The 21954-nt window shown below is 49.2% G+C and overlaps 2 protein-coding genes across 4 annotated transcripts; one reads left to right on the top strand and one right to left on the bottom strand.

The window, feature by feature from the left end:
* Positions 1-310: 310 nt before the first annotated feature.
* CRYBA4 (crystallin beta A4) lies at positions 311-14054 on the bottom strand. 2 transcript variants are annotated; one of them, XM_083590658.1, is made up of 6 exons: positions 13973-14054; positions 5677-5731; positions 4710-4828; positions 3879-4020; positions 2350-2492; positions 311-1790 (listed from the first exon to the last, which is right to left on the bottom strand). In XM_083590658.1, exons 2-6 carry the CDS (start codon positions 5713-5715, stop codon positions 1643-1645), a joined length of 591 nt encoding a protein of 196 aa, XP_083446784.1. In that variant the 5' UTR covers positions 5716-5731; positions 13973-14054; the 3' UTR covers positions 311-1642. The 2 variants fall into 2 exon arrangements, with proteins under 2 accessions (XP_083446784.1, XP_083446783.1); XM_083590657.1 differs by lacking the exon at positions 13973-14054 and adding an exon at positions 6621-7655.
* Positions 7759-16055, top strand: CRYBB1 (crystallin beta B1). 2 transcript variants are annotated; one of them, XM_083590634.1, is made up of 6 exons: positions 7759-7941; positions 8921-9074; positions 10970-11088; positions 12948-13080; positions 13252-13397; positions 15685-16055. In XM_083590634.1, the coding sequence occupies exons 2-6, from the start codon at positions 8940-8942 to the stop codon at positions 15863-15865; spliced, it is 714 nt and encodes a 237-aa protein (XP_083446760.1). In that variant the 5' UTR covers positions 7759-7941; positions 8921-8939; the 3' UTR covers positions 15866-16055. The 2 variants fall into 2 exon arrangements, with proteins under 2 accessions (XP_083446760.1, XP_083446761.1); XM_083590635.1 differs by having other exon boundaries at positions 13255-13397.
* Positions 16056-21954: the final 5899 nt, after the last annotated feature.

Genomic DNA, 21954 nt, shown 5'->3' on the forward strand with positions numbered 1-21954 from the left:
CAGAGGGTACGTTATATATGTGGTGGGAATGTTGGAAGGTTAAAAACTTTTGGGAAATGATTTATAATGAAATGAAATAAATGTTTAGAGTAACCTTTGTTAAAAAAAACCAGAAGTCTTTTTATTAGGTATTGTAGGAGCAGAAATTCCAAAAGACCAGGAAAAAAAGTTTCTGTATGCTACGACGGCTGCCCGGATACTGTTAGCCCAAAGATGGAAAGAGGAAGCAGTCCCAACCAAAGAAGATTGGCAAACCAAGTTACTGGACTAGAAACTAACTGGAAAGCTCAGAAATCAAGATGACAAGAAATTTTAAAAAGAATGGGAAATGTTTATTATGCTTTTGCAAAAGTATTGTAAACAGGTTAATACATTGGCAGGATTTTAAAAACACTTGTAATTTTAGAAATAGTACAGAAAATCTGAGGTAAATAATAATAATTTGGAGTAGAAATGATATGCAGTGGGTGGGGGGAGAGGGGAGTCACGGTATTCGGAGAATCCCATTTTATCGATTTGATATTGTTTTGTATATATTTTGGTTGTTATTGTATTTGTTATTGTGTGTTTTTTGTTTTTGTTATTTTTCTTGAAAATTTAATAAAAATGTTATAATAAAAAAGTCCCGCAGCTGGATCAAGACAATGGGAGATCCTATTTCATGCTGTGTCCCCTCCCAAGCAGGTATGGTGTGTAGTATGCCCATGCTGTTCTTCACAGGTAGACTGCCTCTGAACACATTCAGGCCTCACGCTCAGGACCCTCCCTTCTCTTCTACAAGCACCCCATTCCGATCCATCCATGCTTGTGGCAGCAATAAGTCTGAGGTCAGTGTATTGAGACAGTCGTTAGTATGGTGACTTTATTAGCAGTTTCAGCCAACACTCATTTCCTGATGGAGTTCCCTCAGCCATTCCCCAGGGATCATCTCCAACTCCCACCCCAATCTCTCTTGTAAGGAAATGTCTCCTGATTACTGCAGTGGAATCCGACCTTAAAGCAGTGAAGTTCATGCACAAACCAAGCAATTTCACTGTGCAAAATTTCTCTCCCACGCACCCCTTTCCTACCCCCCACGCCACCCCAAAGAGTGAAACTCTTATCAGCACAATGCTTCTACCACCCCTTTGCGAATATTTGACAGTTGTCTGAGTTGAGGGAGCAGCCCTATAATTGCTTCAGAGCCATTGCTGGCTGGCATCTCTCTGGCTTATATGTGAAACTTTCCTTGGCCTGGTGATGGAATAGGGGTGGGAAGGGAGAAAGAAGCGCTCCCTAGGGAAGATGCCACACCACTGGCATGAAAGGGAGACTGCAGCCTCCTGAGAGTTGTGGTGTTCATGGGTTTGGGGGAGGTGGGAGTAGGCAATGCCTTCTGAGAGCCTTCCAGATGCCTTGGGTTACAACATTAGATGGGTAGAGATCCTTGGCTTTTTCTCTCTGCCTGTGACAGCCAGATATTCAGAAGAGTTTAAACAAATGCACTTGACAACACACCATCGGAGGAAATCCTTGCTGTGGCCTGGCAGTTAATTATTCCACTGTGCCAGCGCATGGCAAGGGGAGCACAGGATGAAGTAACCCTCGGCTTGGCAGACCCACCCAGGGGCCAGGCAAGTGGCAGACGCTGCATGGGGCTTGCTCAGTGCTGCACTCGGCGAATGGATTGCACCTGGGAGGTCTGAGCATGAGATCCCAGTTCCCGGACATGCTTGTATTCGCCCCCATGGCAATCGCTCTCCACGACGTACTGGAAGCCCCGGTACCCGGGGAACTGGAAGCATACCCATCTGAGGAGACAGAAAGGAGGGGGGAGAAATCAGCTGAGATGTGGGGAGATCAAGCCAGCACAGAGCAGGGCAGCCAGGGGCTCAGGACTCCCTCAAAGTGCTCAGAGGGCAGGGGGTGTTTGGAGGCTGCGAGAAAACTCTGATTTTGCAAGGCCACACACCATCCTCATCCGCATAGAATTCCCTGCTGCTGCTTATTCTTAGGGAGCAGAGGCCCCTAAGAATGGCAAGGCCTCTGCTCTGCTGGGTTCAGGGAGCTGCCTTCTTCAGACCAGAGGGCCCACAGAAACACCAGAAGGTAATGTCACAGGCCAGGCCACCAGGCCTTGTTGTGCAAAATCGTATTGGCTCCATCCTATTGCTATCAATCAATCAATCCCTTGCAGAAAGGAGGAGGAAGCCCTTTCTCTACCAAAGACAAGTCCAGGGACATGAAAACGTTGCAATATGCTAGCTCAGCTCTCCTTTGAAACTCGCCCTGAGAAATGTGACCCTCAGTTCCAGCCCTGAGAAACAAATGGAAGAGGAGTACTTGGCAGGGCCGCAAAAAAGTACTTACGCTCCAGAACTCGCACGGAGGGACCCCACCTCATTGCTGCCCCAGCCCATCGCCTTGAGAGATGGGTAGTCATCACTCAGCTCCCCTTTGCGTCCCATAAAATTTTCCTGCTCAAATATGGTCATCTTGCTCTCCCGGTGATTCTGTGCAGGGCAAAAACATCATCTTATGCACTGGCCTGGACTCCTCATTATTAATAAATGCAAATAACAACAATATCAATATCAATAATAATACCAGCCACCATGTCTGTCCTGCAGCTCTTGGGCCTCTACAGCCAAGGAGCCAAATTTGTCAAGGCGCAGGTGAGCAACCTACAGTCCTTCAGATGCTGGATGTGAACAATTCCCGCCAGGCCAGTGTGGCCCTTAGTCAGGAATGACGAAAGCCCGGCAGCCCACTGACACCCCAAGGGCTGCGTTCCTGTGTCAAGGAGATGCTGGCTGCTTCCTCCTACTGACGCTTCTCCTGGAGGGATGAGAGGCTTGGCTGAGCTACCTCCTGCCTCTCCAGATGTCAGTAGTGCAGGGCTTGGTTTCTAAAGCCACCAGACAAACTTGGTCGGTTTTGACTTTCCCTGTGACCTCTAAGGCAGTGTGGCTGACAGCTGGGTTCCAGTGGGCTTGCTGGCACAAAGCTATGAAGTTCTTTGGCAGTAGACCCAGGGCAGACCACAGGAGGGACTTCTCAGTGATTTACTTCAACCATTAGCTCCTGTCTGAGACATGGTGATGCCTGCTGGTCCAGAAGGCTTTCAAAGGGAATGAGGGAAATTCATGGAGAAGCAACATTCTTAACCCCCAGGTTTAGAAGCAGTCTATCTCTGAGTAACAGCTGCTGGGACTAAACAAGATGAGGAGGATGCTACCTTCAGGGCTGCTGGGTAGGCTCCTTGGCTCAGCCACTGCGGGATGTAGGATGCTCAGCTAGATGGACCCACCTGAGTCTGATTCTGCCTGGCTCATCTTAAGTTTGTTAGCAAAATAAAAAAGCTGAGCTTAGCAAGTCAGAGGGGAGGACTTGGACCCCTGGCTTCAGGTTCTAAGAAAGGAGATTCTGACTAAACACCAGGAATAACTGTTTGACTGTAAGAGCTGGTTGACAGTGGAACAGTCTCCCTGGGAAGGTGGTGGACTCTCCTTTCTTTGCAGTTTCTAAGCAAAGGATGTATGGCCACCTGTCATGGAGGCTTTAGCTGAGATTCCTGCATTCCAGGGGGTTGGACTAGATGGCCCTTGGGGCCCCTTCCAACTCTACATTTCTATGATTCCTCAGCAGAGCAACCCTACTCTCACCGAGGAACATAATTTGGAGTCTAAACCTTGGTCCGCCTGCTCAGTATTGCGTGCGCAGGCAGGCAGAGGCTCTGCAGGTTTCAGGCAGGGTCTTTCGCTGGCCCTCCCTAGAGATGCTGCCAGGGACTGAGCCTGGGACCATCTGCATGCAAGGCCGGCACCCTGCCACCCTCAGGCAGCCTGGGCTACAACTCCCTCCAGGCAGCCTCCTGCTGGCCCACCCCAGTTGCTCACCGCACAGGAGACGGGCCGGAAGGAGCTCAGCCGGTGGGCATGGTAGGCGTTGCTTCCGCTCCAGGCTTCCCAGCAGGGGTAGTCACCTTGCTCCAGCACAAACTGCTGCCCCTGGAAACCGGGGTGCTCAAAGCCGACCCACCTGTGGGGAGAAAGGAGGTGGGCCTCTGTAGCCAGGAAGGTGCAGGCTTAGCTTGGGGGATGAGGGGGGAAGGAACATTCTGCGAACAAAGCTCGGCCCCAGCAGGCTAGAAAAGCATCATCTGGCTGTGCCCTGCATGGTGCCGGAATGTTTGTGTGCAGACATTGGCGTGAATGCACAAGACAGGCCAGGCGCACTCTCTCCCCGCTGCACACAGCATAGTCCTGTGCACATTCACTCTCCAAGGCAGCTGGAGCTATTTTATTGATTCACTACATTTATATCCCTCCTTCTTTCCTCCAAAGCGCTCCCCATACCATCCTCACAACAACCCTGTGAGGTAGGTTAGGCTGAGAGACTGTGATGGACCCATGGTCACCCAGCGGAGCCTTGTGGCTGAGCAGAGACTTGAACCCTGGTCTCCCAACGTCCCAGCTCAGCACTAACCACTGCACAACACTCCTCATCTGAGCAGGTCTAGGGTTGCAAGCCTCAGGGATTTACCTGCTATGAACTCTGAGGAAAGGAGTCAGGCTCTGAAGCTCAGCAAGGTCCACTCACGACGTGTGAGTGAGGCATTCACCACCAGAGCGAAGGTGGGAACGAGGCAGGGGCAGTGGGGTGAAGGGGTCCCAGGAAAAGCAAGAAAGTGGGCAAGGGTTCTGGGAAGCAGTAGGGAGTCAACTCACGTGCCGCTCTCAACGCGGGCTGAGCAGACATTGTCGAAGCCACACAATGTGATGTCGTAGCACTCAGAGGTGAACTCATGCTTCCGGCCCCGGAAGGCGGGCTCGTCCCAGGCCACAATCTGAGAAGAGACGAGGGTGGGGGCTCAGGGTCCTGGGGAGGGGGGAGCAGGGAGGAAAGCCCACCAGAGAACCTGCTGTCGCTGCTCAGAGATCTGCCCTCAGACTGGCAGGATTGAAGGGGCACTGGTGGGTGAGGGTCTCTCATTCCTCACTGGAGGGTTGAAGGCTTGGTCGAGAGAAGGGTCAGGAGCAGCCAGAAGTGACCCTGACCCCCTTTTCCAGAGTGCAGGGGTGAGTGGAAGAAGCCACACACTCAATGCCCGCCACAGTCGTATATGAAGGCATGCGTCCGCATTCAACCCCACAAGCAGCACCTCTGGGGAGAAGCACCTGCCTGCGTGAGCAAACACGAGGAAGCACATGAATGCAAATGACCTCATCTTATCCCCAGAAGAGCCAGTGAAGTAGGAGGGAGGGGAAGGGAGATTTTGAGGGGATTTGAACACAGGCCTGAGCCAAGTGCTCCCAAATCACTACACCATATGATCCCTCCTTAGTGCAGAAACATCTGAGCTCAAGTCCTTCCCTCTCCTGGACTCCTTGTTTAGCCTTGAAGAATTCACTCACTCTAAGCCTCAGCTCTCCATCTGCAAAATGGGACGGCTGCAAGCCTAACTGACAGGGTACTTGGGGGGAGAGCACAATGAATGCAGTGAAGCACCTGGCAGATCGGAAGTGTAAGATAAATAACATGATTTGCTTTTGTTAATTGGTTTCAAGCAACCTGCCCCAAATTTCTGTTCTCTGCCTTCACAGTTTCTTGATACCGCCCCCCCCCCTTGCAAAAAAGTTTGTTCCCTGGGACTCCTCTACAACCCGGCTATACACATGGCTCATTGCTCCATACCTTCCAAAGTCCAGAGACTTTTCCGCTGTGATGACTCATGGTAGACTCTGCTTCCCTGTAGGGGAGAAAAGCGCAGGGCCAAAGGTGTTACAGGACATCTTGGGGAGCTAAGGTTAACGCTGGAAACCTCTTTTCCAGGCCACACCACTCATCCTTCCAATACGGAAAAGCTGGGATAAAGGAGAAACATGTGGAAAGGGCAAGAGTAGCGATTACTCAAGGGACCTGCCTTCAGCCAGGACTAGGGCAGGGAAGACACTCAATTCAGGACGCATTTAAACCACATTTTATCACATTTACACTTTCCTTAACAAGATGAGAACCAAACGCAGACCTACCCTTTGAAATTGCACATATATGAATTTTTGCAATGAAGTTTTCCAGCCAACCAAAGTTTTCAAACATTCAAATATTAGGGTGAAATGTGCATTAAAAATGGATATATTTGTGAAAATAGCATACACAGTTGTATTCTATTAGAGCAAACTGCTTGCAAAATGTGTACGTTGGTCAAAATTGTTCACATAAATATCTTTAGCAGAAGAAATTTGCACTAAAATGCTTAAGAATACACATGAAGATTTAAAAAAGGACAACCTTCAAATTGTTACAGAAATGTGAAGAACCAAATTTAAGGTTGGAAAAAATGAGGAACTAAGAGAACCGACATTGACAGATTCTTTCACCACTAGACAGCACTTATGGATGAGTTTGCCACAGAGCATGTGCAGAGTATGGTTCCCCTTTCTTGCCACTAAGACACCTATCAGGGCACGTTGCCCTCGGAAAATGACATCCAATCCTTCCTTGAGTCAATAGTTCACACCCATTGCCTGGGGTTGCTAGTTCCAGGATTGTACCCAAGTCTGCCTGAACCTGTTCTAGGGTTGAAGCGAACGGAACCATGCCTGCCTGCCCCCCATGGGACTTCCAACGGCACTTACCTGGTGAGCTCCAGCCAGACTCTCCCCATCAGCTCTTCTCCAGAGGGATTTTTATATCCGCTGTGCATCCCCAAATGCCCTGACTCAGCACAGGCCGGAACAAAGGTCTGTCTCCCAGAGGATCAAGCTGGCCTCATCCAGAGCCCGACCCCTCACAGTCACTCTCCCTCTCTTCCTCTCAGCGCAGGAACTGGAGACAGGGAAAAAGTCACTGGGCACATGGTGGGGTTCAGAGCAGCCCCTGTGTGCAGAACTACTATTTCCCTGATGCTAAGCTTGACCCAGAAACAAGGGGATGAGGAGTGCCTCAGAGCATAAGCAGAATGCCTACAAAATGGTGTGCAAGGTGGAGGAAGAGGATAGAGAGAAAGCCACCTATATCATGCTAGAAGCCAGCAGGGCGGTCTGGTGAAGCTGAATGTTGGAAGGTGCAAGACGGAGTAGCGCCTGGTTAAACTTTGGGTCTCCTTCCCACAGGAAGTAGCAATGGCCACCAGCTCTTATGAAGGAAGCAAGACAAATTCATGGAGGAAATGGCTATCAATGGCTACCAGCCACGATGGCTTGTCCTGCCTCCACTGTTGGCGGCAGGGCACCTTTTCCAATGGCAGTTGCCATCAGCCCCCGCCTTGTGGGTGTCTGACTGACCGTAGGCAGGAGCGGATTGTGGACTAGATGGGCCTTTGGCCTGATCCAGCAGGACTCTTCCTATGTTCTTCTGTGGATGCCTCCCTCATGGCACTGACAAGCCACAACAACCCTGTGGAGTGGGACAAAGGGGAGACTGGGATGGGGATCTGCTCAGAACCACCCAGGGTGCCAATGAAGGTTTGAACCTGGGTCTCCCTCACTGTGTGGCTCTCTTGGCTGGTCCAGGAGGCCTGGAGGTTGGGTAGGTGGTCTTGGGGCTGCATGCCCTGCTTGGGATGCTATTTATAGCCTGGCATACAGACCGAGTTGCAAAATATTCCTCAGCCCAGGAAGGCCTTTTCACAAGCTCCACAATGGAAGCTGCTTCATCAGCAACTGCTCTGCTTGGGAGGGAGGACCAGTCTGGTGGGGGTGGCGGCGGGGGGGTGGGGGTGGCGGGTATTGTGGAGCAGAGGGCAGGGCTGGGGTGGATATCTGGTGGTTTTCCAGCTGAGTGCCCTCATTGCAAGATGTGATGACTGTGGCCTTTGAGGAGGACTCCGATGACCAAGCATCTCCATTGTGTCCTCCTGGGCTTTGCCCTGGCTAGGGCATAAAACGAGAGTGTATAAAATGCAGTGGAGTCACGACACCAGCCCAATCACTCCACCACGAAGCACCAGCAACCCAGGTAAGAGGTGGAGGGAAGGTGCCCTGCATCCTGGAGACATCTGGGGGCTTCTGGCTACTGTGTGTGTGTGTGTGTGTGTGTGTGTGTGTGTGTGTCCCACCCCATCAAGGCACGAGGCATGCCTTCATTTCCCGGGGAGAGCCCTTTTCTTGCTCACTTCCTTCACCATGGAAACCTTCTCGTCAGTCCCTCAAGCAGCGGGAAAGATGGCTCAGGATCTGAGCAGCAGGAAGATGGACCAGATCAAATAAATGTTATCAGGACAGGGAACAGAAAGTTGTTCTTCCCGCAGGAGGCAGTGATGGCCACCAACCTCGATGGCTTTGAAAGAGTGCCGGGCAGATTCATGGAGGCAGGGAAGGCTATCAATGGCTGCACCCATCATGGCTGTGTCCCCAGCTGCAGACAGCTGTGCTTCAGAATGCCAGTTGCTAGAAACCACAGGAGGGCAGAGAGCTCTGGGACTCCATTGCTTGTGGGTTTCCCAATGACGCCTCTGGTTGGCCACTGCGAGAACAGGAGGCTGCGTGAGGTGGTCCCCCATTGCCCTGATCCAGCAGGCCCTTCCTAGGTTCTTTCCTCTGAGCATTGATGAAAAGCACACACTGCCCTGAAGAAAGGGCAGAAAGGAACTGGCAGCAAAAGGCAGGGGTGGAAAACAGAATAATACCAAAAGGACAAGATGAATTTTGGGAAGCGACAAACTCTGCCCCACAAGTTAGATATTGGAAGGAGAAGTAACAGCATATTTCACCAGAATGCTCCTGCAGTAAGGAAGTGTGTCCCAGGACGATAGCAGTCGTATTTTAATTTGCAGCTTATGATTAGTTGTGTGGAAAAGTATGCAAAAAGTGCTTTTCTTTTGAGAAACCTGAGGGAGTCAGCAGGAAAGGGCAGGAGGTGGCATGAGACTGCTCCAGATATGTAGGGTAGGCACCTGAAAAGGTGCTTTCTAACTGAACAGGTGTTACAATTTCAGGTCTTACCCAGACACGGCCATGTCCGAAAGCACAAGAACCACCCCTCCCAGCCATGACATGGACAGGAAGGAAAAAGACAGTCCCACCCCATCCACCAACTCATCCCCCGATTCCAGCAGTCAGGGTGAAGAGTCCTCTGCAGAACCTTTCCGGGTGAGTTGGGAGAAGGTGCCAGTTCTGAGCAGAGAGGCAGGACATGGGGAGGAGGCCCTGATCCCTTAGAGCGCATGGCTGTCCCTTCGGTGCTGCATCCAGTCTGGGCCTGTCTTGGGAGGGGAAGGGAAGAGAGCCCTGTTGGAAGCCCAGTCCCTATCCTTTGGTTAGGTCAGTGGCTGGTAGACCAGAACTGGAAAGAATGGTGAGGAGACACTTGCAGCTCTCTTTCTCTCTGCTGCAATGGAATGGCCACCAGAGCTTCAGGAAAGTGATAACAACAACAACCATTGATTTGTACTCCCTCCCATCCGACTGGGCTGCCCCAGCCACTCCGGGCAGCTTCCAGCATATATCAAAACATAGTGAAACATGAAACCTTAAAAAGCTTCCCTATGCAGGGCTGCTCACTCTCTCCACCCAGACAAACACACCTGACCTCCTGAAAGAAACAGCAGGCAGCCGTGGGGAAGAGCCCATGACATGCCCCCCTCGGACTGGGGAAGCCATGGGGGACCCAGGTTCCACCCCTGGGGACCCCTCTAGATATCCTTCCTATGGGGCATGCAGGGTGATTTGTATTCACAATGCTCAGGGGGAGCCATGGGCAATCCCATTTCCAATACTGTTTGCACCCTCACAAGATTTGGGCTGGTCACACTACTTCACTTTCAGTCAGTGCCTAGCCCACAATTCCTGCTGAAATCCTGTAACTTCTTGTACCACAAAGATACTGGTTGGCTTCGCCTCGCTCTTGTCATCTTTAATCCCCCCTCAGACAGAAATAGTGGGCTGGCATCACAGAACAAACCAGGGCAGAATCAACCCACTGCTAAGGCTCTGCTTCTGTGCCCAGAACGTCTTCCTCCTACCCAATGCCTGCCAGGAGGGGGTTTGGCTCTCAGCCTAGCCTGGCCCACTAGGTTCTTGTGAGGATCAAGGTGTATATGGGGGGAATGCAAGCTATCTTGAGGTCCGTGGGAAAAAAGTGGGATGTAAAGAAAAGCAAAAAATCATAAAGAGCTGCATCTTTCTCCAGGGTCTGCTGTCTTATCAGAGGGGTTGGCATTCACCTCCCCGTATGCTCTGCTTGCTTTTTCTGTATAGAAACCTTACAAAATAGCTTCACCATACTAGTCTTTCCTCTGTAAGGCAAAGGCACCAACCCTGGACGTGGCGCCCTGAAACATCTTACCAGAATCTGAATTAAATGGGAAATTGAAAGGGGGCTCTGGCAACTGACAGGAATAAAAGAAGATAAGGCAGCTGGGTGGCGGAAACACAGGAAGAACAGAGGGTGGCAGAGAAAGTTCACTACATGGCCATTTCCTCACCAAGCACACCAGGGATATATGTGTTTGGGTGTGCATGCATGTGTGCAAACACGCATGTGTTCTTGTATTAACCCAGCAGGGAGTTTGTGAGCTACAAAGTATGAAAATTGGATTTATGCTGTTCCTTAATCCCTGCTGAAGGATTTGAATCTGGTGCATGTGGCTCCAGAGCTCACCTCTGCCGCATCCCTGGACATTCAAGCCACCCTCCCTGAGCGCTCATTCCTTAAGGTGTCAATGGAACAGTAAGTAGCCCTCTGGCAGCTGGCCCTGTCTGACGTGGCACAGACTTCTCAGGGTTCATATTTTGATTTGGGGCAGCAAAATGACCTATTCTGGCTGGATCTTCTTGTAATCACATCTGTGCTGTTGATGCATTTTGTTCTGGTGTTACATTGCCAAACTGGGGCTTTAATCTATATGTGCTGCCTGCCCTGGGACCTTTCAGGGAATGAGAGACTATAAATGTCCATAGCAAATAAAGAAACAAATCCTCTAATAACTGCTGCTTGTGCTTCTCCCCCAACGCCCCCAGGAGACGTTTCATATTGCTTCTTTCAGATCATTGTGTTTGACCAGGAGAACTTCCAGGGCAAGCAGATGGAGTTCACCAGTGCATGCCTGAACCTGGGGGACCATGGATTTGACCGGGTGCGCAGTGTCCTGGCAACCTCTGGACCGTAAGTGATCTCAGCCAAACAGGGTTATCGAGAGGCAGGTGCTGGAGATGGGGATGTGCTAGGCTCCATAGCCAATAGGAGTCCCAGGTGATTCGCTTTCTTCCTTCTTTTTTAAAAAGTAAATCTCTACCCTCCTAGAAAGAAAACAAGGAAGCAACATAAGACCTCTCCCCTATTTTATGTGAGATGAGCCAGGCAGGCTGCTATGTTTTCGTGTTTCTAGTCAATGAATGAAATCAGAGTTGGGGTTGACAAATGAGCTCTTTGGATACACCCCCCTTCCCTTTCTTGTTAGGGTCTCCTTGAAATCTCAGCTTGAGATAAAGTACTCCATGTAAGCTATTTTCTGCAGATTCTACTACTCAGCAGACATGTTTGCTCAAAAGTAAGTCTCTTTGTGGTTTATAGGGCTTACTCCCAGGTAAGTGGGTGCCAGATTGCAGCAACCTAGGCTTTTTTTTGTGAGGAAGCGGCAGAGAAGAGCTCATGGTGAGAGGGTCCATTGTGCACACTAACCTCGAAGTAAACTCACTTGAATGCAATTGGGAATTATGCATCTAAATACACAGTAATCATGCAAAATTGGATGAAGCCTTGGAGGCATGCTAATCTACAGGTGGGAGTGAAAGGGAGAACAAAATGAATGCCTTTGCTTAAAGCAAGCAAAAATTGATGCCCCCAAAGCAAGCACTAAATCCCCTTTTACAGCCATTTTATACCTCCAAACATAAGCCCAGAAGAAGAGCCTGCTGGATCAGGCCCATGGCCCATCTGGTCCAACATCCTGTTTTCAGAGTAGCAAGCCAGATGCTTATTATGGGAAGCCCACAAGCAGAGCCCAAGTGCAAGACCAGTCTCCTTCCAACAGTTTCCAGTGACTGGTGATATTCAGAAGTGTTACTGCCTCCAACAGACCGAGCCCTGGGGCCCAGAAGCCCTTGACAGCTCTCTCCTCCATCCATCTCTCCAGTACTCTTTCCAAGACATCAGAGTTAATGGCCATTGCTTCCTCTGGTGGGAGTGAGGATGCTCCACTTCGCCATGCTTTAAAGGCATCATCATCATCATCATCATTATTATTATTATTATTATTATTATTATTATTATTATTATTATTTACTTATACCCTGACCATCTGACTTGGTTGCCCCAGCCACACTGGGAAGCTTCTAACATAATATATGAAACAAAATTTAAAAAAATTCCTTCCAGTAGCACCTTAGAGACCAACTAAGTTTGTTATTGGTATGAGCTTTTGTGTGCATGCACACTTCTTCAGATACACAAAAGCTCATACCAATAACAAACTTAGTTGGTCTCTAAGGTGCTAATGGAAGGAATTTTTAAATTTTGTTACGACTACGGCAGACCAACACGGCTACCTACCTGTAACTATAAGAACACATTCTCATTCTAATCTAGGCTACTCTGCTTCCTTAGGCATATCACAGTTCAAGGAATGGGAGCTATGACCTCCCAGGGGCCAAGGGGTCTTTGCCCCCCCCCCATAAAATACCCGAGTGGGCTAGGCCCACCCAAAGTTGATGATCTTTGCCATCAGGTCGCAAATCGGGGGGGGGGGTGATCTAAAGCCTTGGAAGACAGTACTGCCCTCTGCCTCCCAAGCAGAGCCCTTGCCCTCTGGAGTGCTGAAGGAAGATTTAGCTGCCACTCCAGCTGGGTTCTACATGTGGGAGGGGAGGAGGCCCCCTCCCCCCGCCCAGGACCTTGCTGTCTTGAAATGCTGACTGCCAAGTCACAGGTGCTCTGCTGCATCCAGTCACCCTCCATCTTTCTGTCTTGTGGCTGCCAATGTCCTCCGTCCTCTGGACACACCTTCCTTTGCACGCTGCCCTCAGCTGGGTGGCCTTTGAGCAGTGCAACCTGCGTGGCGAAATGTTCATCCTGGAGAAGGGCGAGTACCCGCGATGGGACACCTGGTCCAGCAGCTGCCGCAGCGACTGCTTCCGCTCCCTGCGCCCCGTGAGAATGGTGAGTCCAGGCCTAGCCAGGGTAGTGCCTTTGGGCATCTGCTGAGGGCCCCCACTCCCTCCCAGACCTCTTCCTCCCTGGCAATCTCATTCTGCCACCTCTTGCTGTGGCCTGGGAACCTGTGGGGGTGAGGAAGAGGAGCAGTTGATGCCCCCACCCTCTCTCTCGCAGCAGGAGGCCCAAGAGCAGAAGATCCTCCTCTTTGAAAGTGCCAACTTCAGGGGAAACAAGATGGAGATCCAGGAAGACGACGTGCCAACCCTCTGGGCCCACGGTTTCTGTGGGCGTCTGGGCAGCGTGAAGGTGCCCAGTGGAATGTAAGTCAGAGCCTGGATCTGACCGCTTCCCTCTGAATCAATGGGTGCCATTTCTCTTTGGGAAGCTCCGTAGCTCGTGCAGAAGACCCCAGGTTCAATTCCTGGCAGCATCTCCAGGCAGGGCTGGGAGAGACTTCCTCTGTGGGGGGCCTCTGCCAGTCAGTGTAGGCCATACTGAGCTCGATGGACCAATGCTCTGACTTGGTCTAAGGTAGCTTCGTATATTCCTCCTGGAGAAGAAAGGGTTTGGGCTGCAGCCCCTGGCATGAACCGCAGATCCTGTCAGGGAATGGTGAGTTCCGAATGCTAAGCACTCCGCTTCTTAGTGGCAAGGAAAAAACAGATATATAAAGAATTTCCTGGGTGCCAAGATCCAGGATTGGGGCAAGTACTCTTTGGTGAGAGAACCCCAGCAGAGATTTAAAATCACAATATATGCAGTGCAAATATAGGCTGTTAGACCTTTAAAAAATACCCTTGCGAGTTCCCAAATAGCCCCCTCTTACCCCAACATAGAAAAAGACCACATGCTTGGTAAGTTTAAAACAGTTTGTAAGTAAAAACAGTTTACTTACCAACTCTCCAATGGTCAGATTTATGTGCTTTTCCATATAGCATTCAGGAAAAGTTGCAGAGGCAGTAAAACTTGGTTTAGTTACAGTGGTGAAAGTTCCTAAATAATTATCAGTATAGGAATTGAGGAGTGGTTTGTAAGAGCCATGAGGTCTGAGCTTGGAGCAAGCCGCTCAGATCTCTTTACATGCTGAGCGTCTCAGGTAGACTGAGGGTGAACCTTTTCCCCAAGGTGAGGGGGAGTGACCTAGCTAAGCCTGGCAAGACAGCTTACTCTATGGCATTAACCCCTTCATGCATTAATTAGGATAAGCATGTTTGTTATATGAAGCTGGTTATCCTACATTAAAGGTAAAGGTACCCCTGCCCGTACGGGCTAGTCGTGTCCGACTCTAGGGTTGTGCGCCCATCTCATTTAAGAGGCCGGGGGCCAGCGCTATCCGGAGACACTTCCGGGTCACGTGGCCAGCGTGATGAAGCTGCTCTGGCGAGCCAGCACCAGCGCAGCACACGGAAATGCCGTTTACCTTCCCGCTATAAAGCGGTACCTATTTATCTACTTGCACTTAAGAGTGCTTTCGAACTGCTAGGTGAGCAGAAGCTGGGACCGAATGACAGGAGCTCACCTCGTGGGGATTCGAACCGCCGACCATACGATTGGCAAGTCCTAGGCGCTGAGGTTTTACCCACAGCGCCACCCGCGTCCCTATCCTACATTACTGGTGTTCAAATGAGCTTTGGGTGGCGTATTTCCCTAAGGAGAGGAATCTGCCTCTGTTGCTCCCACAAAGTGGGATTTTTCCTCCCTCTCTCATCATGCTAGGACTTTGGGATCAGCCAGTGAAATTGATGGGCAGGAGATTTGGGCAAGACCATGGAAATCCTTCCCACACAACATTAATTTTTGGAACTGCAAGATAAGAGGGATTGTCAATAGCTGAAGTAGCTATATAATGGGGACTTGGGAAAAGAGAAGGGGGAGTCCTTATGTCAGTTAGTCTTAGTCATCATGATGGTGAGATGGAGCCTCCATGTGCAGAGGCAGTTTATTTCTGAATATCAGTTCCTGGATACAAGCAGGGGAGCGCTTTGGCTTCTGGGCTTCCCAGGGGCATCTGGCTGGCAGTTGCAGGAAGCAGGATGTTGCCTTTTGGCCTGATTCTCTTGCAGGGCTTTCCTTGTGGGTAAAACAGCAGCACTAGCATCCCCACCACCACACAAATAGGCAGCACAAAACTAAGAAGTGGATCCTCCCAAATGCATGTTTGGGCTGAAGGTGGTTCTCTGTTTTGAAAAGTCTGAATCACAGAATCATAGAATGGTAGAGTTGGAAGGGACCCCAGGGTCCTCTAGTCCAACCCCCTGCAAGGCAGGAATCTCATCCATGACAGACGACCATCCAACCTCTGATTAAAAACTCCCAAGGAAGGAGAGTCCACAGCCTTCCAAAGCTCTCTGGTCTGCAGTCGGACAGTTCTTACCCTCAGAAAGTTCTTCCTGAAGACCGCAGCCTCCCATAACTGCACTGGATCCCTATGATCCATGTTGCTTTGGGATGATTTTTTAACCACTGGCTTTTATGAAAGCCAGGCCGCCCTACCTTGGCTGCCCTATGGCTTTGGCTTTGGGCAGCTGAGCCCTGGGCGAGAGATAGCTGGGCACCTTCTCCTCCCTGTGTTTACTGATGCCAGCCTTCTCTTTGTTCCCCCCACAGCTGGGTGGGCTACCAGTACCCTGGCTATCGGGGTTACCAGTATCTCTTTGAGAGCGGAGACTTTGCACACTGGAATGAGTGGGCCGCCTCCCAGCCGCAGATCCAGTCCATCCGGCGCATCCGTGACATGCTGTGGGCCCCCCAAGGCTGCTTCCTTCCAGCCAGGAGCCCCTCAAACTGAGTGAGCCCCTCGGGCAGCCGGCAGAGAACCTGAGAAGTTTGGTGGAGCAGGTGGAGGAGAAGACGCTGCCTCCCCCCGAGGGACCTGCTACAAGCAAGAGCAGCGCTCCCCTTTTGTGTTCACCGAACCTTCCCCTTGTACATTGCACTTTGGTGGACAAAATTTGTGTAGTTATCCAAACTAAAATATAGTCAAGAAGAGGGTTAAAAATTGTGTGTGTGTGTTTCTACCATGTCCCATTGGGATTTAGCTCTGGGATTGTGATGGTTCCCCACAGGGGCGAATCTTCTATGAAACGAATGAAGCTTCAGCTTCAGAGCCCCCATCCTGGAGGGGACCCAAAAGACTGGAGTTCACTTTGCTTTAAAAATTGCTTTAAAAAGTGCATCACGCATGTACAATGGTACCTCAGGTTACACATGCTTCAGGTTATATACGCTTCAGGTTACAGACTCCGCTAACCCAGAAATAGTACCTCGGGTTAAGAACTTTGCTTCAGAACAGAAATCACGCGGTGGCGGCACGGCAGCAGCAGGAGGCCCCATTAGCTAAAGTGGTGCTTCAGATTAAGAACAGTTTCAGGTTAAGAACGGACCTCCGGAACAAATTAAGTACGTAACCAGAGGTACCACTGTATATAACATTTCCCTGATTTTCACCCCCTATATTAATTAATTAATTAATTAATTTATATATCATACCATTTTAATCAAAATCTGTAATGCAGTAGTAGTGTGTGTGTGTGTGTGTGTGTGTGTGTGTGTGTGTGTGTAATGTCAGGAGCCCAGGTTGCCGTCTTGGTAACACAGCACACAAGTCATAATTAGCTTGAATATTTATTGCAAAACAAACCATCAGCCTCAGATGCTCTATCGGAGCTTCCATACCCTACAATTCAGTTGACCCTTCTGAGGAGTTCTTCCTGCTTCTACAGAATATCCTGAACCTATGGCTCTTACGTTTCTGGGTTTGTTTCCTGTCAAATACCTTTCCCATATGTCTGCTCCTTGGGCTCATAGGATTAATTGCCTCCTCTTCCGGTGAGGAAATGCTCCCCTGCCTTTCTGAGCCTGCCTGTGCTTCTTCAGCGAGTTGGCTTCTCTCCATCCCGCCCTCTGCTAGCCTCTTATCTGCATTCCTTTCAGTGTCAGGGGGAGTAGACAGCTGACTGCTCCCAGGTGTCTGAGAGGAAGGCAAGCTTTCCTGCTGCTGGCTGCTTCCTAACTCAAGCTGTGCCTCTCTACTTGGGGCAGATGTGTTCATGACAATATATACCGTATTAAAAAGTGCTGATCTGTCGTAGAACAACCCCCTTGAAGATGATGACAGGGGTTACCCAGACCTTGCTGGTTGTGAAGGGGCTCCCATGACAGTTCAAGCTTCAGGGCCTCCACCATGTAGGTCCACCACTGGTTCCATGAGATTCCTGTGGGTGGGTGTTTATGGGGGTGCGTGGAGACGGGTAGGTTTTTTTGATGGAGAAATACCATAACTTTATCTGTGCACTTACTTTGTGTGCGTGTGTGGCTTGCAATAAAAATACAATAGCAATTAAAATTGTAAACAAATTCAATAACCAATACCATAGAATCATAGAATAGAGTTGGAAGAGACCACAAGGGCCATCGAGTCCAACCCCCTGCCAAGCAGGAAACACCATCAGAGCACTCCTGACATATGGTTGTCAAGCCTCTGCTTAAAGACCTCCAAAGAAGGAGACTCCACCACACTCCTTGGCAGCAAATTCCACTGTCGAACAGCTCTTACTGTCAGGAAGTTCTTCCTAATGTTTAGGTGGAATCTTCTTTCTTGTAGTTTGGATCCATTGCTCCGTGTCCGCTTCTCTGGAGCAGCAGAAAACAACCTTTCTCCCTCCTCTATGTGACATCCTTTTATATATTTGAACATGGCTATCATATCGCCCCTTAACCTCTTCTCCTCCAGGCTAAACATGCCCAGCTCCCTTAGCCGTTCCTCATAAGGCATCGTTTCCAGGCCTTTGACCATTTTGATTGCCCTCCTCTGGACACGTTCCAGTTTGTCAGTGTCCTTCTTGAACTGTGGTGCCCAGAACTGGACACAGTACTCCAGGTGAGGTCTGACCAGAGCAGAATACAGTGGCACTATTACTTCCCTTGATCTAGATGCTATACTCCTATTGATGCAGCTCCTATTGATGCATACCTAACAAATGAGTTACAAGAAGATAAAAACACAACTGTATATCACAAATGAAACCAAGTAGTCTACAGAATTAAAATTAAAATCAAAGTGTCGTGAATCTAGGAGCACATAAGTTCTTAAGAGCCGTGTCTGTCTCCTCCTTGTGAATGGCCAGAGGGAGGAGGGCATCCCAGTGGGGGGGGGGGGTGCTGTCTTGGAGAAGGCCTGCTTTCGTGACAATTGTGGAAGGCCCAGCTAAGTCTCCCGGGTCTCTTTGGAAGATCTGGTGGGGTCTCTGCACCAGGGGAGGTGGTCTGCTGGGCATTACCCTGCTCTCACCTGCAGGCACTGGAGTCCAAGCAAAGGGCCAGATGAGAGGCAGGATTAGAGGAGTCCCTGGTCAGGCATGGCCGAGAGAGGCCATCCAAGGCATGCAGAGTGCAGAGCTGCAACAGAGACCTTGTTCCAGCAGCTTTTCTTTTTTTCTCTCCTTTCCCCCCCCTTTTTTTTTAAAAAAAGCCAGACAGCGCCCGCAGAGTATCGAACTGCTGTTAAGCAATTAGTGATTCTGCAAATGTAAAGTCGAAGTAACCGCTAGGCTAAGCTGGCCCATTCCAGCAGCTTTTCCAGGCCAGAACTGCAGGTGACCTTGATTCCTGAGGAGTCCTTGCTTGAGGAGTCAAGCATTTCTCTATGTGGGCCAGGTTTGCATCAGGTGTTTAAGGTGCTGCCTGTCCAACCTCAGTGTCAGAAACCCTGAGAACTTTTAGCAGGGGAGTGCAGTGATCGTAAAGCCTTGACTAAAGACTCTCCTTCTGTCTGGAATGGTTGTCCTCTTCCATCGAACAACACACAGCTTCAGGAGGGATGCACATGGAGCAGGGAGGGGACACCCGCCTAGCCAACCAGCCCAGCCCAATCAACCCTGGCAATCTATGGGGTGACAGATGTCACAGCCAGATCGCTCTCACCTCCCAATTCACCCTGGGTGCAAAGTGGCTCCTCCTTGGGTTCATCGCAAGGTGCTGGCTCTACGCGTCAGAGGGATGAGCCTCTGATGATGATTCCGCGGCTGAGCCATGGCAGAGATCTGGGTCTCCAGTTGTTTAGGGATTTAAATGTCCACAAACAAAGCTTGAATTTGGCTCAGGAGCTAAAAGGAAGTTTATTTATTATTTCTTCTTCTTCTTCTTCTTCTTCTTCTTCTTCTTCTTCTTCTTCTTCTTCTTCTTCCCATGCAATTTCTCAATTTAAAACAATACAGAAAAGCACAGAGTGGAAAGATGCCTACAACTTGTTTGCTTTATCCCTGCCCCTTTGTTTGTGTGCAAAGGAAAGCAAGAGGGAGCACAGGAAAACGTGGAAAACAGAGTGAAACCCTGGCAAACCTCACCCAGGAGACTGGGAAGAAGACAAGGAGAACAGGCTCTGGCATGTTTTGGGGTGAAAAAGCCTCCATCTCTATGAGCTTGAAAGATTAGTAGTATGCCCTCAGTTATTCTTTGCAGATGTTCCACATAGATGTGGAGAAATATTTCTTTGTTGTTGTTGTTGCTCTGCTGCTTTTTCAAGCTGTTTCTTTACCTGGAATGAGGCCTTTTTGACTTTTAAGCACTCTCAAGAGTTCTTGCATCTGTGGGTGTCGCCAGCGCCTGCTCTCCTCTGGCTCTTGTTCATTGCAGGGGCCTCTTGAAAAGCCCGGGGACCATAACTGATAGGGCTGTGAACTGCCCAATGGAGTCAACTCCTGTGGGCTGAGGGGTCTTTGGCCCCCATAATAAAATATTTGAGCCCCCCCCCGATGGGCATCGCCATTTGAGTGCTGTGTGCACACCGCATCATGTGGTCGGTTATGCAGGGCGGGGATTACCTGAAACCTCCCCTCATCTTCACCCCCTGCAAAGATAGGGTCAGGTTCAGGCAAGCTGTGGTGATGCCCACCAGCGTAAATGGGTTCACAAGAGAAATAGACCAATCCATGGAATAGACGCTGGTGAGTGGCAATCGCCACAAGGCTGTGCACTCTTCACAGTACAGGAGGCAGTCAGACCCTGAATACCAGTTGCCTTGGGGGGCCCCTCTGAAGACCACTTTTCTTCTTTGTCCAGCATTGAGGTCAACGGCCTTTCACCCTCCTTCAAGGAAAAGAGAGTATGGTACCTGATCATTTAAAGTCCTTGGGGATCAGCCTGAGATGCAAACCATTTATTTATTTATTTACGTATTTACCCTTCAGGTCAGATTGTGATGCTACAACTCAGGGCTCATCTACACTGACTTTTTGCCCTGCTCTTTTCAGCCACGAGTCTGTGTCTTAAAGCTCCATTTCCAAGCACCCTGCTCCCTCTTTTTCTCTTGCTCCAGAGCTTTCCCTGTGAAAACCTGCTTTTTAAAGCTCAAGTGAAGCAAACAGCAATATTGGTTTTCTGCAGATTGCTATTTGTTCCAGTTCAGAGCTAAAGAGTAGGTTTTCGCTGAGAAAGGCGTGGGGCAAGGGGGAAACTGCTCTGATTCGTGCCTAGGAAGCACCAGGCAAGCCAAAAACTGAGGCATCTGATCAAGACTTGTATTTTAAAATGAGCTTTATATATATATATATATATATATATATATATATATATATATATATATATTTGCAGATGCTTGTGTGTTTTTAATGCCAGGCAGAAGACCAGCTGTCTAAAAGACTTTTGGCAGATGTTTATCCTCCTGGACAAGGGCCCCCTGATGTATAGCAGGAGCCAAAATTCTCAAAGTTGTAAAAAGGGAATTACAGGCTGAGAGCAAAGGTTACTAGGTTACTGACCCTACAGAATACAATCAAGCTGCAAAAGCACTAATTAAGAGTTGGTAAATAGTAGGATTCATTGTTTAACAAAATATAATACCATGTGTCTCCCATTAGAGACTTGAGCCACAGGTTAAAGGGCAAGAGCTAATGGGAAAAGCAGCTGGCCAGGAAAGGGGGTGTAAATTGAAGAAGTTTTACTTTGAAAAGGCCTTTGCTTCTAAAAATCTATATATGTTATGTATGAAATATATTGGCTTAAATGTAATTATACAAAGGATTTAGAAAGTAAGAAATGTTAGATTCTTATGTTAGATTCTTATTTCATAGAATCATAGAATCATAGAGTTGGAAGAGACCACAAGGGCCATCGAGTCCAACCCCCTGCCAAACAGGAAACACCATCAGAGCACTCCTGACATATGGTTGTCAAGCCTCTGCTTAAAGACCTCCAAAGAAGGAGATCTTTCATTGATGGTGTGTGAGAATGTGAACCCAAGATCTCTGACCTCTGTTTAAGATAAAAATTTAAAACCATTAGCCATCTGTTTTGGAGGGCAATAGGGCAAGGAGGGCAAGAGGTGATCTGGTAATTAAGGTGCCTTGTTGAGGCAAATGTAAGATATATGGCTACTTGTTTGCCATTTATAGATAGAAGGAAATATAGCTCTTTGTCTCCCATAAAAGATAATAGGAAATGGGTGTATCTTTTATGATTGGTTCTAGCAAACAGCCAATAGAAATTTCAACCAGGCTGATTGGACAGAGGCAGCCAAAGGAGGAGCAAGGGGGCTGGGCTGAGGAAATATAAGTGCTGACCATCAGGGCTGGAGTGGGCAGAGCTTTGGTAACCATATACCACTGTGTCTCTCATTTATTTGTCTGACAAATAAATTATTATTTTAATTTCTCTATTGCTGCGTTGAATATTTCATTCCAGCTAAGTGTTAACCACAAGCAGGGTGCTACAAAACCACTCGTACAGCTGCTTTCTAGGCCCAGCAGAAGTGTTTTTGGGCCCTTAATCCACATACTTGTGTCTCAGCGAACAACCCAATGAGTCTCTTTTCTCTCTCACACACAGAATCAAGGCCTCCAAGTTCAATGGTATGCCCCCAGCTAGACTTTTAGCCTCCTC

This window comes from Podarcis filfolensis (assembly GCF_964270895.1).
Source record: "Podarcis filfolensis genome assembly, chromosome: 16".
In the NCBI taxonomy this organism is placed as follows: domain Eukaryota; kingdom Metazoa; phylum Chordata; class Lepidosauria; order Squamata; family Lacertidae; genus Podarcis; species Podarcis filfolensis.

What these genes read in the sequence shown, in the direction of transcription:
- CRYBB1 (XM_083590634.1), top strand. Translation starts at nt 8,940, where the DNA reads ATGTCCGAAAGCACAAGAACCACCCCTCCCAGCCATGACATGGACAGG. An exon ending in CCTCTGCAGAACCTTTCCGG is followed by an intron (nt 9,075 to 10,969) that starts GTGAGTTGGGAG and finishes TGCTTCTTTCAG; the next exon opens with ATCATTGTGTTTGACCAGGA. An exon ending in GTCCTGGCAACCTCTGGACC is followed by an intron (nt 11,089 to 12,947) that starts GTAAGTGATCTC and finishes CGCTGCCCTCAG; the next exon opens with CTGGGTGGCCTTTGAGCAGT.
- CRYBA4 (XM_083590657.1), bottom strand. Translation starts at nt 6,688, where the DNA reads ATGCACAGCGGATATAAAAATCCCTCTGGAGAAGAGCTGATGGGGAGA. An exon ending in GCCCGCGTTGAGAGCGGCAC is followed by an intron (nt 4,021 to 4,709) that starts GTGAGTTGACTC and finishes TTCTCCCCACAG; the next exon opens with GTGGGTCGGCTTTGAGCACC. An exon ending in CTCCGTGCGAGTTCTGGAGC is followed by an intron (nt 1,791 to 2,349) that starts GTAAGTACTTTT and finishes CTGTCTCCTCAG; the next exon opens with ATGGGTATGCTTCCAGTTCC.